General features: G+C 41.4%; 1 protein-coding gene across 1 annotated transcript in view; it reads right to left on the minus strand.

Moving 5' to 3' along the window:
• SUSD3 (sushi domain containing 3) overlaps positions 1-14747 on the minus strand; it is a 70971-nt gene extending 56224 nt beyond the window's left edge. The window contains exon 1 of the mRNA XM_036738939.1: positions 14142-14747. Coding sequence (XP_036594834.1) covers positions 14142-14235 — 94 coding nt within the window. The 5' untranslated portion in view covers positions 14236-14747. The remainder of the gene's footprint in view (positions 1-14141) is intronic.
• Positions 14748-19078: the final 4331 nt, after the last annotated feature.

Genomic DNA, 19078 nt, shown 5'->3' on the forward strand with positions numbered 1-19078 from the left:
TAAGTGCTAAGCCCCAGGCTTTAACCCCTATTAGGTGTTAACCTAACCTATGTGGATGTGAACCTCCCAGGGTCCTAAGGGAAGGGACTAACTCAAGAGCCAATCATAGCAGCCTAAGTTCTGGTCATTCAGATGACGTTTGATGACGTCTGAAGCCCTATAAAAGAGGACAGAGCCATTTGCGCAGGGCTCTTATTTGTGATGGTGCTGATGTGGAGACTCTGGGCAGCTGTAGCTAAGGAGCCCTCCAGCTCATAAACCCGGATGCTGAGACTTTGTTGAACTCTGGTAACTACGTATTGGGATTTGAATCAGACAAGGTCTGTCTGTTGATGTTTGTAATTTGTTTGTATTTGTTTTGAAGTTCAGGGTGCTGGCTTTTTCCTCTGAACTAAGTGAATGATATTTGTATGCTGAATTAAAGCAAACTTGTCAACCCCTTAACGTAGCTTTCCTTACTTAAGCAGATCAAAAGAACCTGTGCTTTTGCAGTGTGTTGGCAGCTTTCTGGGTGCTGGTTATTGGTGGATCTTGCACCCCCACAGAAGCTGCTAGCTGGATTGTTGAAACACTCTCACACATAGCCAGGAAAGATCACACAGCTAGTAAGTGTTTGAGACTGAATTTGAACTCAGGTCTTCCTGACCCCTGACCCAGCGCTCTATACACTTTGCCACTAGCTCCTTGTCACTTTATCTCTCTGGGTTCCAGTTTCCTCAACTAAAGAAAAGGGATTTAGACTAGATGATCTCTAAGATTCCTTCCTACTCTAAATCCTATGATCTTGAAAATGGGCAGAATTCAGAAACTCCAGACAGGTCCTCAGATCCAGAAGCCCATTTCCAGTTGTTGTACACTATAGGAGAATCTCAAAATTGAGCTGATTACAGTCACTATAAATTTATGTTGTGCTACCCTCGGTGGGTCGTCACTGGTGCCTGGAAATACTTTTATTAAATTTTTATTAATTCTCTCTCATTCCCTACAAATGATTCCAAACCTTCTCATCTCTCCTCAAGGCCTTAAGCACCCCACTATCCACTCTCATTTATGGCAGATGATAGTACTTGCTACTCTACTAAAATAATATAGGTCAATTGTCCTAAGCTATCTTAGACTTCCTGCTTTTACACCCCAAAATTTCTTGGTGTCTTCATTCATTCTTCTCTCTCCTGCCTCATAAGAAAAGGTAAACAATTCTATTCTCTTTTTTAAAGCTAACTCTTTTACCTGGGTGTGTGATTTCATTCCTTCCCAAGTCTTCTAATAACTTGCACTAATAGTCATCCTCTCTTTCATGCATTTTCAATCTTTCCTTCTCCCATAACTCCTTCCCCTTAGCCTACAAATATATCCGGGTCTCTATCTTAGGAAAAAAAATCTCTTGGAGCTTCTATCTCATCCAACTGTAATCCAATCTATTCCTATGCTCTTCATTGTCAAACTTGATAAAGCTATTTATAACTCTGTGCCTTCAGGGTATCACCATTCACTCCATATTCAGTCATTTGTAATCATTTGCCATACTGACAACCATGGAAATTACTCTCAAAAAGTCACCAGTGATCTCTCAATAAATCAAAGTCCAATCATCATCATCTTTAATATCTCTAAAGCATTTGAGATTGTTGACCACTGCTTCCTGCATAATGTTGTGTCTTTCCTTGGCTTCCATTACACCATATTTCCCTCCTCTTCCTAAGCATTGATCATCTTCAGTACCTATCCTAGGTATAAGTGATGATGGACCAATTCAATGAACTGGTGATCCAATTACATGTCATTATCGGGACAAATGACAACTGACATTTTTCATCCACTTAGTTTTCCTTGTATGGCCTATTGTGCATATCTCTTGAGTAATGATCTCAGTGAGGAGCACATTTAATGTTCTGGGACATTATACAATCAGCATAATATCATCTGCAAGCATGAACATTTTAAGGATCAGCTGTAGGGAATTTCACTACCATTGACTCTCATATTGGATATCCTCTATGATGCTGGCAAACATCTTTGGTGAGCATTAATTTCCTTTTTATGCCTAACTAGACAATAATCAGAGAGTCACTGAAAATTTCTTTCTGTGTTTGCAATTATAAAGGAATCTTATATCATCTTAATGTGTACGTAAGACCCCTTCTTAGGGGAGAGCCTTGAAGACTCTTTTAACCAAGTAAAAATGCTTCTTTTTTTTGGAATTGAAAAAACATTAATACCACAGGATCTTATATTTCATATATCTTTTGGTCATTTGTGTAACTATAAAGATGTGTGGTCTGTTGTAGAAAACCTTCCTCTTCCTTCCTCACATTTTCATCAAGGATATCCTTAATTTACACGTAGATCACTTCTGTAAAGATTTTAGAAAGATGCAAAAAAAATCCCTAATATTTTCTTGATGGCCTTTTTAATGGTTTAATAACATCCTTACATTGTTTTTTCCATTCTTTTGGTATCTTCTCATTGAAATAACTTGTAAAAATAATCCCTCGATGTTTTCAAGATTATGTCATCTCCAACATAGATCTCTTTATTGGGTTTTTGTTCCAGTCCAGCTGTATTTTCTAACTTCATCTTAAAGTAACATTTCAACTTCTCTGTATGGGACATCAGGGAGTGAAGTAGTAAATTTCAAGTATGGTTGTTGTTCTGTCAATGATAAGTGGCCATCAAACCTTTAGTTCAAGACCTCAAGTGAAAGAGGTGCCATAATTACCCTAAAGCAGCCCATCCCACATTTTTATAATTTTAATTGTTAGAAAGCTTCTTATTAAGACCTAGAGTCCGTCTTCCACGTAAAAGCTCTTCCATATTTAAACATAGCTGACAAGCACTCCCTCCCTTCCCCTTCCCTGAAGTCTACTCTCCTTCAGGCTAAAAATTTCTATTTTCTTCAACAAAACCATAGCATGAAAGAGATCCTTCATTATCCTGATTTCACTTCTCTGGAGACTCTCCCGTTTATCAGCATTCTACCAGAGCTGAACACAGTATTCCAGATAAGGACTGACTAGGGCTATCAGCCCCAAAATAAAAGAGATTGTTCTAAAAATGTTAACAAATTTGCTCCATTCGTCTATTTCTTGTCCTCCTGTTAATTCATATATTCACGAAATCTCTTAGAAACATCTCATTCAGAGGAGTCTCTGAATTTGCTCCATTCGTCTATTTCTTGTCCTCCTGTTAATTCATATATTTATGAAATCTCTTAGAAACATCTCATTCAGAGGAGTCTTACACCAAACTTTCTATAGACTTGCTTTGCCCTTCACTTCTTTTTATGGTCTCTTGAGATAAGAAACATCTTGGCAGAGTGGACCGTCCCCCAACCTTAAGATCAAGAAATTTTAAGAGCAAGTCACTTAACCACTGAGTGTCTCCGGCAACTCTAAAAGACCAAGTTGTGGAGCAGTTGCTGATCTGCCAGAGTTCTCTACAGCAATGACATCTCAGGTCCAATTCCATCCCATTGCAAGCGGAGACACTGTTTCCAAAACCTTTTGCTATTTCCTCCATAATAGAATTTATAGTCTAAGCCACTGTTGCATGAAGTTGCCATTTATTTTTGCTTGGCAAAGAGGGCAAATGGTTTTTGGGTTCCTTTGTTCTTCCATTTCTGGTGCCTTCTCCATATCATTTCAGTTTTTAAAGGAAAGAGTGATGATCAAGATCAGAATCATTGCTTATTTCCATTTTATGTGTCATCAATAGTTCACCGACTTCTTATATCTTTATCCTTTCCTCAAATTTGATGTTGGTTTTGGACTTTTCTCTAATTCTAACTTTGCTAACTAGTAGATAGATTGAACACACACATGTTAATTTGACAGGACTTCCATATCAGTACCTTTTAAGATATGGTTAGTTTTATTGTCGTAACAGTGCTAAAAATAACAATAAATAGCAAATATTTACACAACACTTTAGGGTTTACAAAGTGCTTTACATGTGAACTAATTTGATCTTTACAACAACCCTGTGAGGCAGGTTCTATTCATAGATGAGGAAACTGAGGCACAGAAAAGTTAAGTGATTTGCCCACAGCTAAGTAGCTGAGCTGGATTCAAACTCTGGTTTTCAAGATTCCAAGTGCTGGACTGTATCTACTGTGCCACCTATAATCAGACAAGCAACTACAGTGTTCAGTGGTAAAAACAGACTGTATCCTGTGACCACAAACTGCATTTCAGTTCCAATTCCCCTTCCCACAAATGTGTGACTGACCACAGTGAGGATAATTATCATAGGAACCAACATTTGTATATGACTTTAAAAGCTTCCAATTGCCTACCAGATAAAAGCAAACTCTTTATCCTCTAGCTAATCAATCAACACGTTTACTTAATGTTTACGTGCCAGCAATGTGCTAGGTGCTAGGGACACAAATAGGTAAGAAAAAACCTACACATAAGAAGCTTACACTTCAATGGAGTACATTACATAGATATAAGTACATATATAAATATATGTAGAATGAATAATTATAAGATCATTTGGGAGAAAGGCACTAGCATGTGGGGCAGGGGAGGCTGAAGAGGAGAGAAAATTAGGAAAGACTTCATGTAGAAATAGGTGCTTAAACTGAAACTTAAAAGAAGAAAAAGATTTCATGTGACAGCAGTGAAGAAGGAATGCATTCCAGACAAGAGATCTAGTAGTTAGAAAGGCATAGCCTCAGGTGATGGAGGAGTGATATATCTTGCAGAAGAAAGAGAGAGAGAAGGCCAGTTTAGCTGGATTTCAGAGTTGAGTGCCTGAGGAAGACAGAGCAATGTCCTCTGAGGTCAGAAAGATAAGATGAGGGCCAGGTTATGGGTGGAAACTAAAGAGAGGAATAGGTGTTTTTTCCCAGAAGCAAAAAGGAGGCAGTAGAATTGATGAGAGGGGAGGAGTCACTTGGTCCGATCTGAGTTTACAGAAAATCACTTAGAAGATGGTGCAGAGAATAGCCTGGAGTGTGGAGAGACTTAAGCCAGGGAAACAAATAGAAAAAAAGAAATCGAAATAGATGTTGCAGTGATTCGGGTAAAAGGTGGGGAGGGTCTGAGGTTCTTGTAGCTGTGTGAGAAAGGTTTGGATGAGAAAGATATCATGGAGACAGAAATGGAAATATTTGGCAACTGGTGTCATTGACAGAAAGGGAATTTTGGAAGAAAGGAGAGTTTGAGGGGAAAGATAATGAGCCCAGTTTGGGACACATTGAATCTGAGATGTTTCTGGGACATTCAGTTTGAAATATCAAATGGGCAACTAGTCACATTGGACAATGAGATTACCAAGAAAGTATGATTAGAGGGAGAGAATAAAAGGGCTTAGGACAGAACCTTGAGGTATGCCCACAATTGGGGGCGGGGGCGGGGTGGGAGTGGGGGTGGGGGTTACATGATGAGCCAGGAAAGGAGCTGGAGAAGGAGCAGGTGGACGGGCAGGAGAAACAGGAAAGAGTGATGCCACAAAAATCCAGAGAGGACGGTACCCAGGAAGAAAGGGAAGTCAACAGCCTCATATGCCCAGATATAGTCTGAAGAAAAAAAGGAGAACTGAGAAAAAATTTTGATTTGGCAACGAAGAGATGGTTGGCAATTTTGGAGGGAGCAGCTTCAGTTGAATGGTGAGGTCAGAAGTCAGATTGCAAAGCGTTGAGATTGGGAGGTCAGGAAGTAGAAGCAATTGGTATAGGTGGCTTTTTCTAAGAGCTTGGGAGCACAAGGGACATAAAACAATACAATAAGGCAATGGTATGGTTAAGTGGGATTTGGGGCCCATTTGTGCACATCATAGAAGGAACCAGTGAGACAGAGAAAGACTGAGACAGAGATGGAATCAGAGAATGATTGGCTCTTTGATCTGCTCTAAAAAATGGGAGTGGATAGGTTTCAAGAGAGATGGGTAGAGAGATGGGCCTTGGTGAGGAGCAGAGCCACCTGGAGAATGATGTCAAGAAGTTCAGAGATAGAGAGATAGGGAGAAGAGACAGCTCACATCATGTGGTCTCAATTTTTTCAGTAAAGTAAGAGGCAAGGTCTTCAGCTGAGAGAAGGTGAATACAAGCATTATATTCAAGAACCTTCTTAATCTAGTGTCCTCTACTGTTTCAACCTTCTTCTATTATTCCTCTCCAACTACTTTACTCTCCAGACTAACTAAACTATTTAATATCTCTTTTTAAATATCCATTGCTTTCTTAACTCTGTGCTTTACCTCACACTGCACTATGACTGTAACATTCCTTTTCCTCCTCAGAGAGCAATCCATCTAAGACAGTAGACAGCATCAGGGTCAGCTAGATGGTGAAGTGGATAGAGTACTGGGCTTGGAATCAGGAAGACTCATCTTCAAAAGTTCAAATCCAGACTCAGACACTTACTCGCTGTGTGACCCTGGGCAATTCACTTAACCCTGTTTGTCTCAGTTTCCTCATCTGTAAAATGACCTGGAGAAGGAAATAGCAAACCACTCCAGTATCTTTGCCAAGAAAGCCCAAAATGGGGTCATGAAGAGTTGGACAGGATGGAAACTAAGACTGCATGTAGAAGGTAAGTGACTTCAATTGGGTATGAAAATCTATCTTCCCCTACAGGAAAGTAGGGGGGAAGGGGATAAGAGAGGTGAGGATGATAGAAAAGAGAGGGCAAAGGGAGGAGGGGGTAATCAGAAACAAACATTTTTGAGAAGGCACAAGGTCAAAGGAGAGAATAGAATAAATGGGGGGGCAGGATAGGATGGAGGGAAATATAGTTAGTTTTTCACAACATAACTGTTATAGAAGTGTTTTGCATAACTACACATGTATAACCTATAGCAAACTGCTTGCCTTTTCAATGAGGGTAGGGAGGGAGAGAGGAAGAGAGAGAATGTGGAACTCATAGTTTTAAAAACAAATATTAAAAATTGTTTTTTACATGCAACTGAGAAATAAGACACGCAGGCAACAGGGTATCTATCTTGCCCTACAGGAAAATAGAAGTGAGAGGGATAAGAGAAGGGGGAGGGGTGTGATAGAAGAGAGGGCAGATTGGGGGACGGGGTAAGGTGTGGCAATCAGAATGCATGCCATCTTGGGGTGGGGGGAGGGGAGAGATGGGGGAGAAAATTTGGAACACAAAACCTTGTGGAAGTGATGTTGAAAACTGAAAATAAATTAATTAATAAAAAAATACTAGTTAAAAAAAAAGAAGTTAAGTGATTTGCCCAGAGTCACAGAGTAGAGGGATCTGATTCCAGGCCTTTTTAACTCCAACCCCAGCGCTCTATCTACAATGCTGTGTTGCGCCTATTTCTCAAGGGCTCTTGTTACGTTCTATTTGGCACTATACTTAGTACATATTTGTTGTACATGTAGGGTTACCTTTTTGAATGTTTTCCCTAACTTTCCTGCTAGATTTGTTAGCTCCATGAGGTCAGGGGCCAAACTTTAATGATCTTTGACTGTCTCCCAAAAGGGCAGAGCACATCTGCACATTCTCCAATACTTTAATCAGTGACTTTATGCTCCATCTGCAAATGCATCTCACAACCTCTGTAAAACTTTAGTAGACCATTTCATGAATACCTATGGTCTCCCACAAAAAATACCTGCACTTAGCTAGTTTCATCTTTAGAAAACAGACACCTGAAGGAGATAAGGAGATAAAAAACAGGTTTCAAACTTAGAGAAATTTTCCTGGACCAGACATCACAACAGAATAGTAATAATAGTAAAGGCTACCAATAGGCACAGACCACGAGATTTGTCAAATTTAACAAAGTGTTTTACCTCCAAATGAAACCTATGAAATGGCCGAAGCCCCAGAGTGGAATCAATAGGCCTGCTCCTTGCTGCCAATACCAATAAAATGCTGATAAAGCTCAAACAAATGGCTGGCTCACGTGGATTTATTTGTGGAAAGAGAGGAGTTTATAATAGTAATAAAAGACTGTCATTCTCACCAGAAATCTCAAAAAGGTTATCTTAAGGAGCCTGGATTTAATGATCAGTAAAGACTATACAAGGAAACAGCAGAAATGGTACAGTGATGCAGGTTACAGAAAGTTCACATCAACCAACATCTACAAAGATACAATCAAGTGGCCAAGAATTACATGCAAGAAGCTTGTTATCCCACATTAATGGACAGATGACAAATTCTTATATTACAAAATACAAACCCCCTACATATCCTTGAGAATTTAATAAGCTGTACTAGAAACAGACCATTATCATAGTACAGAACATAGCCCACAATTGTCAGGGAATAAAACTGATCCATGAAAATGTAGGAATAACAGTTTTTGATATATGTCATCATAGCATATAGTCATAATTTCCACATTAAGTTGAATGAAAAGCTTTCAAAATGGAGAGAACTAATGGAAGAAATCAAAATCACATGGAAACTCTTCTCCGGGCTTTACTCCTGATTCTGTACTCTTCAAACCTTTATCCCAGCATGCTTCTCACCTTGGAGATTCCTTTGACCCTATGTCTTTTTCTCCCCCTGCCCCAATCAGTAAATTCCTGCCCAAAATTCTCATTTAAGGATGTGTTCAGGGCTGTCATGTTCATTCCCCTCCTGGATCTGTTCTTATCCTGACTTTTTTATAGCTCCCCCTAGCCTTTCAGTTTCCTTTTATGTTCATCTTCTCTCATCAGCTCTCATCAGAAGGTAAACTCCTTGAGGGTAGGAACTGTCTTTGTCCTTATATTTGTATTCCCAGCACAGTGCCTGCCCCATTTTTGTTGGTGTTTAGTTGATTAGTCATATCTGACTGTTCGTGACCCCATTTGGGGTTTTCTTGGCAAGATGCTAGAGTGATTTGCCATTTCCTTCTCCAGGTCATTTTACAGATGAGGAAACTGAGGCAAACAAGATGACATGACTTGCCCAGAGTCACACAGCTTGTCTGAGTTCAGATCTGAACTCAAATATTCCCTACTCCAGGTCCAGCACATACTTAATAAATGCTTGAACTATCTAACAGGGTCAAGTTCATATCATCTCTATTGTCCTGTCTACTACTGAGGTTGTCTTAATGATGCTTTCAATGAACCTATAGATGCCCTTCTCTCCTAATACTTTTATTCAATGATAAAAAGCAGTCATTTTACCCATGTGTTCAACAGTCCTCAGAATAGAAAATATAGGGGAATAACAGGATAGAAACTTGTCCCATTTCCATCTAAAAACCCCATCTAAATATCTGAGAAGAATGAAACAATATGGGAAATCATAGAAACCATGCAATGTATCGCTGTTAGCTGGGAAAAAATAGTATCTGCCAAATACCTAGAACAAGAGGTGGCTGGTAGGATTATACATCGGAAGCTAGATATGTGTCCTGTACTTCCAGGTGACAACGAAACACAGACCTCAAAACATCCTTGAAAGTTCAACAAATAAACAGTAAGGGACCTGGAACACCATCACAGATTGTTGCCCACAATTGCCCAAACATAACATTGCTCCATAAAGATTTGAGATCAACATTTTAAATAATAGATGCCACTGTACCAAAAACTCAGCCTCTCCAAGTTACATGATACCAAAAGCCTTTCAAAATATAGGGGACCTAGGAGAAGAAATCAGTCATAAAGGAAGAGGGTGAGGGACAAATAACCCTTATTCTCTTGTCTCCTATTGGAGTTGTCTTCAAGATACTTTCAGTGAGCCTGTGAAAAATGAGCTTATATCCATATATTTTTCTTCAATTAAAAAAGCGGTTATTTATCCATCTATGCACCAGTCTTCAGAACATTAAATATAAAAGAAAAATGGCAGGATAAAGACTTGCTCCTACAGCATTTCTCTATTTGAACTCTACCAGAAAAGATAAGAAGAAAAATAATAATGGCCAACATTTATGTACCACTACAAGGCTTAAAAAGCACTTTGTAAGATAATGGCTTATATTTCTATATATAAATTATATACATTATTATATATATTTATAGATATATGTCTATATATAAAATATGTACATATTATATACACACACACACACATATATATTTATATACACACATATTAATTCCTTTGATCCCCACAATACAACTGTGCACTAATTACTGGAAGTATTATTACACCCATTTTACAGATGAGGAAACTGAGGCTCAGGGAAGTTAAGTGGCTTGCCCAAAGTCATGAGTTCCAACAATAGGTGTTAGGTGAAAGATTTAAGTCTAAGTATTCCCTGGCCCCAAGTCCAGCATTCTTTCTACTACACCATGCTGCATCTCAGAAGAGGGATAAGAAACAGAGTGAGGATGGGTTAAGGCAATCCATCCCCACCAATAGAAAAATAGCAATAATGCACCAGGAGTGTCATCTTTGTATGACACACACACTGTCCATTTTCTCCCAAAGCATGAAGTTTTTAAGGGAGTACTGATGGAAAACAAAAACAAAAAACCACGTTTGCAAGTACACATCGTAAATCGGCCAGAGCCAAGAGTAGGTAAGGAACAAACACAATCTGGAAGCATGAATTCCTTAGGACATTAGTCTCCTGATTCTTCTGATGCTGACCAATCTTTATTCCAAAGAGATGAGGGGACAGATGTTAAATAAGAAAGGATGGCCAGTGACCACAGGGAGCTCTTTATCAATGTCCATACTGCTCTGTAGATAACCTCCGCTTATGTGGAACAGACATAGCCAATCAAGATAAAGGTCTCAGTATGTAAAGTAATAAATAAAAACTGGACTGACAAAGGAAGAAAAAAATAAGAAAAGCTTCTAGCTTCTCTACAAGCTGTATATGTCTAATAACCATTGGGTACAATGACATGAGATGAAATACATTTCTATGTACAGGCATTAAAGGGGTTCAGACTATTTCATTTGCTATTACACTGAACATAGGGCAAACAATGGGAGATAGTAGAGAGCAAATTGGATTTGGTTTCAGAGGAATTCAGCTTTCCTTCCAGCTCCCTTACTTACAATTTGTGTGACCTTTTACAAGTCACTTCTCCTCTGTGAGTTTCCTCATTTGCAAACTGAGGAGGTTGGAGTAAATGGTCTCAAAGGCCTCTTCTAGCTCTTAATATCATGATCCCGAACAGGGAAGATTATATTTTATTCTATGCTTTAATATTATTATAAGCCTTTTAACCAAGAAGTAAGTAGTCTCTGCATTCCTGCTGGGAGTAATCAGAAGCAGTGTCAATTTCTAGACATCTACAAAGTGCAGACCTCTTTAATGATTGTTTAGGTCAGTGTAAAGACCGCTCCTCTACAACGTGAGAGAGCTGGACCAGACAGTCTTGAAAGGTCCCATCCAGTGCTAAATTCTATGATTCCATTCAGTGGAAAAGGATCCACCAGATTTGGTCAACCATTAGCTTCCAACCAGTCTCTCTCTTTCTCTTTCTCTCTCTCTCTCTCTCTCTCTCTCTCTCTCTCTCTTTTTAAAAATGGTGATGTTATTAAAAATCATCATAATTAAGCCTTTAGTGAGGTTTATGTTTAGCCCTGGCTAGGATAGGTGCTGTGGGGAATACAGAACATATATTGACAGTCTTTATCCTGAAAGTGGCGGGGCTGATGGCCCATTTTTAAAGAAAACATTAATGACCCTAATTAGTGTGTTCATTATATATAAAAGAATCTATAATAAGCATTGGACTGGGCACAGACTAGGAGTGAAAGGAATTCACAGGAGAGTAAATACAATTAATAATAGCTAACACTTATATAATTGCTAATTAGAATATGTATGTATACATACATATAACTGCAAGTTGTCTCCAAGATAGAATGAAAGCTCCTTGAGAACAGGGACTTTTTTTCGTTGTCTTTGTATCTCCTGACCTTCTACAAAGGGGGCACATGATAGGTGTTTAATAAATGCTTATCAATTGATGGATATGCTGCAAAGTACTCTCATGTTTTGTATCTCATTTGATCGTCACAACAACCTTGTGATACAGGTATAATAGTTATTTTATACCCATCTTACAGAGAAGGAAACAGTGGTGCAAAGAAGTAAGTTAATATGTGCATGGCCACACAGCTACTAAGTGTCAGAGGTAGAATCTAAACCTTCCTGGCTCCCTACCCAGCATTCTATCCACTATACCCATATAATTGTCATACCTGTAGAATGAGAAAATTCTCTCAATAGAGTACAGGAGACATGAAACAATCAAAATTTCCAAGTGTTTCCATCCCTTGTTTCAATCTTCTTCTTAAAGTGCTCGCATACCTACTACCCTGTCCATTTTAATGGCAGGAACAATGTCCTGGCTTCATATTCTTTGAGACAAGTGGCACACTTGTCAGGAGAGTTCTCATTTCTTTTCCTAGCAGAAGGCTGGGAGTGAATATGCCATTTCTGTGAAGAGTCTTTCCCTGAAAATTTTCAGTATGTGCTTTTCACAGGCACTGCATTTAATTCAATGTTCCTAGAACTAAAAGCCATCTTCAGTCCTTTCCAGTCATTCTAAATTTTGTGGGAGGAAGAATTCCTGCTTGCACGGGCTACTTGGTAAAGTTGACTTGCAGGAATGCATTCTGGTTTGTGGCTTTTAAAGTCACTGTCTTGTAGCAAATCCCATCCGGTGAGCAGAAATAATTTAATTGTATCAATGTAACTTGCCTTCATCCATTAAGTGTCCCCAAAACAAATTTCTGCAAGGAGACATTTGTTTCTCAGAAGCCTGCCACTAACGCCTGTGAAAACAGACAGGACAATGTGAGTGACTGATTTCTGAATGTCACTGCTTCCTGAGCAAAGACCCAAATATCTTCTGCAGCTGTCACTGGTACTGTGCTAAAGAGATGGGAGCTGAGGCATGGAATTTTAAGGCTGGGAGGCAGATTGCTGTAATTTTTTGAAATCATCACTTTTTAAAGAGACTCCCTACACTAAAGAAATCCATTTCAGACCCTCCAAAAAGGATCCAAATCTGGTGCAGTGAAAAGAGTACTGGATATGGAGCCAGAGAAAAGGGTCAGAATCTCTACCCCTTACTGTCTGTGCCACCTTAGACAAGTCACCTTAATCTTTCTGGGCCTCAGTTTCTTCATTTGTAAAGTGGACTGGATGCACTCTAAGGTCTTTTTCTGCCCTAAGCCTACGATTCTAAATTCATCACTCCAATCAGCTTGCCTTTTCTCTTTCTAAGGGAATGTAGGGCTTCGGTTACAATTCTCAAAAATGGTCATTTAGAAGGCTGCCTTGACCCCTTTCCAAGGTAAATCACATCTTTTTAATCATTTTAAAGGCTCAGCCACCAAACCTTGTTTAAAAACAAAACTCGATACCATCCTGGAAGTAAACCTAAGGACCATTTCTGGAGGTTGTCATCTATGGCTAAATGTCTGCTCACGTTAGAGTTCTATCCCTCACACTTGGGTTAGCGCTTGCCCGCTTTCACAAGGGTTGGGGGTTAAGTTCCTATTTCAAAACTACATCAGCATTTCGCCACAGCTGAAAGGAAGAGTTATAGAAGCAAACACATCCGCACCTACTGCCGCCCACAGAGATCTGTGAGCTAAGAGTGCTGATCTGGGGGCCCTCGTTTGAAAAACAAAGTTCAGCAAACCCAAACGTCGGGTTAAAGGGGGAGTGCAGAGGGTTAAGGCAGCTAGTCCTATAAAAACTGGGTGTCTCTGCCCCAGCACTGCTTCAGAGACAACTCCAGTTATCTTGTCACTTACCCCAGCACTTTTCTGCAAGGCTGTGCAGAAAGCCTTACAAATTATCTGACCTGAAGGGAAGATTGTTTCACTACCACGTTTGACATCACTTCCCTCGTTATCCTCTGGGCTACGGTATTAAACACTGCACTCCGAGGAGGGAGCTCTCCTTTCCGGGGAGTCATGAAGTCTCCCCTAGAAGCAGTGTCAGCCAAATCCAGGTGTTTCCTCTCCCTCTCGGCGCCGCCCCGCCCGCAGCTCCCCTGGGCCAGCTGACACCTCCGGGGCACAGTAGCCCCGTGGCGTCCCCGTCCCCGAGGGGAGCAGGCGAAGCCCCAGGCTCCTGCAGCTGCTGAGGCTCCTGCAGCTGCAGCGGCTCCAGCGCCTAGGCACTTTCTCCTCCCTCCTTCGCTCTTTCACCTGGCACCATTTCCCTTAAAACAGCCTGGGGGCAGCCAGTCCCAGCATGGTTCCAGCCCAGCCCTGCCTGGCCCCACCCCACCCCGAAGTCCTCACCTGTGCGGTTCTTCGGCACCGGATCCTCGCTGTCGTCCGCCAGCACCGCTGTCCGGGACACATCGAGGCCCGACGCCGCTGTGGCTGCGGGCATAGCTCCGCGCCACTTTGCGCTGCCCCCGCCGCCTCCCCCGGGAGCACCAGGCTCCGGCAGGAACCGGGGAGATAGTGAGAGGAGGGAGCGGGGGAGAGCGGACGGGACGAGAAAGAAGGAGAAGAGGAGGAGGAAAAGGAGAGAGGGAAGAGCCGGAGTGGGCAGCGGGAGGGCAGCTCTGTCTATGGTGGCCTCGGGCGGCTGGCGGTCCGCTCCGTCCCGCTCCCTGTCCCGTACAGCTCTCCTTCCCTGCCTCCCTCCCTCCCTCTGGAGCGCCCAGCCCAGCCTGGCCAGGAACCACTCAGCCCCCAAACGGTGACAGCTCCATGCAGCCCTCTAGGGCGCTGGGTCCTGAGCGCAGTGCCTCTGTCCCTGGCCAGTGGAACATGGGCCAGCCAAGCGGGCGGCAGGCCGGGGTTGGGGCTGAGGCTGAGGCTGGGGCTGGGGCTGGGACTGAGACTGAGGGGGCGCTATTCTAGGAACAACTGGCGCCTGAGCTCTATCCCGGGCTCTCGCAGCCGGAGCTGTGAGCTCAGTTTTCCTTCTCTGACCGCCCCGCCCTTTCTCCCCCCACCCCTCCCCTAGCCCAGCCCAGCCCAAGCCTCCCTGCAGCAGCTTCTGGGGGCCTAATGGGGCGGGCTGAGAAAAGAGGAGATGCCTCCAAGGGGCGGGGCCGTTAGGGGCGGGGTCTTGTTCAGGTAAAGTGACTGTGGCCGCGGAAGGCCCTAAAGATTGGGTAAAAGGCGCAGCACAGATGTGTACGACTACTCTCAACAGCAGAAGAGGAGGGCATATTTCATATGCATGCCAGACTACCCTACAGGTCTAAGCAGGTGAATGCAAAGGGGACCCCATGAACCTTCCATACCTGTTGTCCCAGACCAGGACTGTCCTCCAAAATAAGAGCTCACGTTTCAACTGGACTTTCAAGTTTGCAAAGTACTTTTCTCAAAACCACCTCTATGAGACAGGTCGTGCAAATGGGATGAATATCTCCATTTTACACCTGGGAAAACTGAACCTCAGAGAATTGGAAGTGACATGTCCAAGGTCCAGGAGATAAGTGTCAAAACTTCGGTTTGACCCCAGACTTCAATTCCAAGGCCAGGACTCTTAGAAGATACACTTCCTCTCAGAAAATTCAGTCTCACAGGTTGCAGCAAATTCAATCTCACAGATCTCTAGACTGTAAGAAATCTTAGAAATTATCTAGTCAAAACCCCCTATTTTACACATAAGTAAACTGAAGCCTCCAGAGGGGAAAGAACTTGTCCAGGGTCACACAGTTAGTGGCAGAACCTAGACTAGAATTTAGGTCTTCATCAAGCAGCCTCTCTCTCCTAATATGTAGGCAGCTCTGATAGTGGGAAGAATACCAGATTTGGAACCAAGAGACCTAAGCTCAATCCTTGTCAGCTGTGTGGCTTTAGCCAACCTTCTGAACCTCAGTTTCCCAATCTATAAAATGGGCATGAGAATACTCAAAACCATTTACCTCACAGGACTGTTTTGAGGATCAAATAAGGACAGATATAATGTGCTTTATAAAATCATAAAGCATCACATCCTATAAAGTCCCCTGTCATTATAAACCCTCACTTCCTGTAATTAAACATTATGGTGCTATCATCCATAAATTTATCTAAACTTTTTTTTGGGGGGGGGGACAACCTGTTTACATTTTTAGTCTGTTGTCTTTAGAAGTGAGGTCCTGCTGTGTGAAGCAGGAATTTACTTTGTCCTAAACTTCTCTCTCTCTCTCTCTCTCTCTCTCTCTCTCAGGCTTCAAGCGTGTTTATGGCTTTGGAGGAGAGGATCAGAAAAGGCATGTATGTAATTCTAGTATCCAGTATTTGGCTAACAAGCCCTCTATCAACTTTGTGATTTTTTTTTAATCATAGTCCTTCTTTAACCATAGCCTTTCTCAACAATTTTCTTTCCATACTAAAGAAGCCTAAAGCTGTTCTCTATGGGATGGAAAAGAATATTCCTAATGCATGGATACTAGGAAATTCAGAGCTTGGCTACAGGATGCAGGCTTTTTCCTTCCATCCCTGCCTTTCTGTTCTTTCCTTCCCTCAGGGATCATCTCCATCTTCACTAAAGCTTCTGAGCTATGATAGATGAGCCTTGGTTTCACTAACCAAGAGCTTGGAAGCATCATCTTGTGCCTACTTCTGTCATGGCTGAGGTAGAGAGAGATGAGAGAGGACAGAAGCAGCCTACTCCAAACACTCTTCTGCTAATGAAGTAGGGGCCAGAGCTAGATGTGAGACCAGTAATCGTACTTGGGTAGCCTGAGCTTGAGTTTGTAGTCAACAAGGGGAAAGTAATGGCAAGTATAAGATCTTTCTTTAGGAAGTGAATAAGAAAGAAAAACCAAAACAAAATACTTAGCTCCTTGTATAAGATACGTTGTATTTTACACAAATGTATGTGTCTTATATAAAATGTATACACACATCTTATACATACATTATGTTTGCATAATACATAACTTTTCCTTTAAAATAATTTGCTGGGGCAGCTAGGTGGTGCAGTGAGTAGAGCACCGGCCCTGAAATCAGGAGGACCTGAGTTCCAATGGGCACCTAGTTGCCGTGCCTCTTTCCCTAGGATGTCCAAAATGTATCATTATTGTCTTTTGTTGCCTTCTACAATCTAATGGGTATAATGTGAAACCTCAGAGTTGTTTTAATTTGGATTTTTCTTGTTTTCGGTAATCTAGAGCAACACTTATGATTTGATAAAGTACTTTTACATTCATTATCTTATCTGAACCTCAAGTCATTCAGGTAAAATGTGCATCCTCTTCAGAGAACAGATGGGGAAACTGAAGCAACTAAAAGGTAATAAGTGCCTTACCCAACGTGGACTAGGTAATGGAAGGGTCAGAGTTAGAACCCAGGTCTCCTAACTACCAATCTGAAATTCTTTCCACTCTGTTCATTAGAGTATGAGTTCCTTGAGAGCAGGGGCTGCTTTGTTTGTTTTAGCCTTTCTTTCCCCAACCCTTAGCACAGTGCTTGGCACATAGGAGCTGCTTATTAATAAATTCTTGTTGGCTTGACTCAATCTCCTACCAAATACCTTTTCTTCAAATGGCATCAGTGATTGGAAGTCTCTAAAAACGAAGTGAACTTTCTATTGCTGTTCCTTGCTTAGAAATCCACAGAAAAAGTATCCTTAGATTCAATCTTCAGTTCAATTCGATTTGGCAAATATTGATTAAATACCTACTAAGGTGTGTATCAATCCTAAGGTATTCTGACTCTGACTGCTAAGCACTGGGATTACAAATAAAGGCACAGACAGTCCCTACCCTCAAGGAGCTCAGACTCTAATGCGAGAGACAACACACAGACAGAAGCTGAAAAACAGAATGGGGAAGGAGAGGGGGAAGTTGACCTGGCAGGGGCATGATGGAGCATGATGAAGTCCTGCAGCCAGGTAGGGAGATGATCTGAGGAGATGAGAGTTTCAGAGTTGATTATATCTTGAAGGATGATGAATTTCTGGAGATCATGGAGCTCAGGAAAGCAACCAAGTGATACAAAGATGTAAAAGACTCAGCTCCCCTTCCCTTAAAGGGCTTACATTCTACTGGAGGGTCTACATCTACATAGATAGGTAAATAAAAAGCAATTTCCAGGACAGGATACCAACTAATGGGATCAGGCTATTATGTCTTCACTACCTAGAACACATGGACCACTACTCCTCACCCAACCCTCCTTTGTCTGATTCACAATGAAATTTCAGCTCCTGAAAGTCCCATGAAATTACCATGAAACCTTCTCAGAGTCACCTAAAATGACTATTTATTTGGAATTGTAGAAATAAAATGATTAACACAGTCTTCTGACTCAGAGATGCCACTTCTCCTCCCCGCTGACAAAAAGAAAGACTTCCTTCCCATCAAAATGTGTGATAGTGAAGAAACTGGGAATCAAGTGGATGCCCATCAATTGGGTAATGGCTAAACAAATTGTGGTATGTGAATGTAATGGGATATTGCTGTGCCATAAGAATCAACAAACATGAATACAGAGAAGTGTGAAAAGACTAACATAAACTGATGCAAACTGAAGTGAACAGAGCCAGGAAAATGATACACGTGATGCCTATTACAATGTAAATAGAAAGAACAGCAACCATCACTATCAAACAATCAAAATTAAATGTCTAAATTATAAAGAACATGCTTTGCCCCCAAGATAAGACAGGAGAGACATAGGCTATGTTAACAGGATATTAGATGTAGACTAGACAGGACTGCTCTCTAACCTGTGAATATCTGAAGCTGAACAAAGCAGGCCAGAGACAGGAGTTCCAAGAAACAAGTAGTGGTTTAATTAATTGCTTTCAGAGTGAGGAAAGCTCTCTATGCTGGAGTAAAGGCCCAGCTTATATATATATAAATCACAAGTGGGGAAGGGAGAGTGAAGGTGGATTACAAAACAATTATTTCCAGGGCTTGAGTGGTTTCCCACAACAAGCCCCCAAGTGCAGGACATTAGAGATGCCCCCAGTCCTGTGGGAACAATATAGTTTCAAGTCTTTGGGGTTTGTTACTTGGTGGGGTACCAGAGTTCTGTTATGGGACCAAGTTCTGCAATCTTTGATTTACTTCACTTAAGGTACGCAGGCACAGGAATGTAGTGATTATGAGAGGGTTAGCACAGGTTTGAGTGATCATTTCAAGCTGCATCGTAAGCTTCTGATTCCCAAGCCAGAAGAGGCAGCTCTTGAGAAACCCAATTTGTTAGTATATTTACTACACATATCATATCAATTAATATGAAAATCATAATTCCCTTCACAGCTATATGAACCTTTGTAT

Source organism: Trichosurus vulpecula, chromosome 9 (assembly GCF_011100635.1).
Source record: "Trichosurus vulpecula isolate mTriVul1 chromosome 9, mTriVul1.pri, whole genome shotgun sequence".
NCBI classification, from domain to species: Eukaryota; Metazoa; Chordata; class Mammalia; order Diprotodontia; family Phalangeridae; genus Trichosurus; species Trichosurus vulpecula.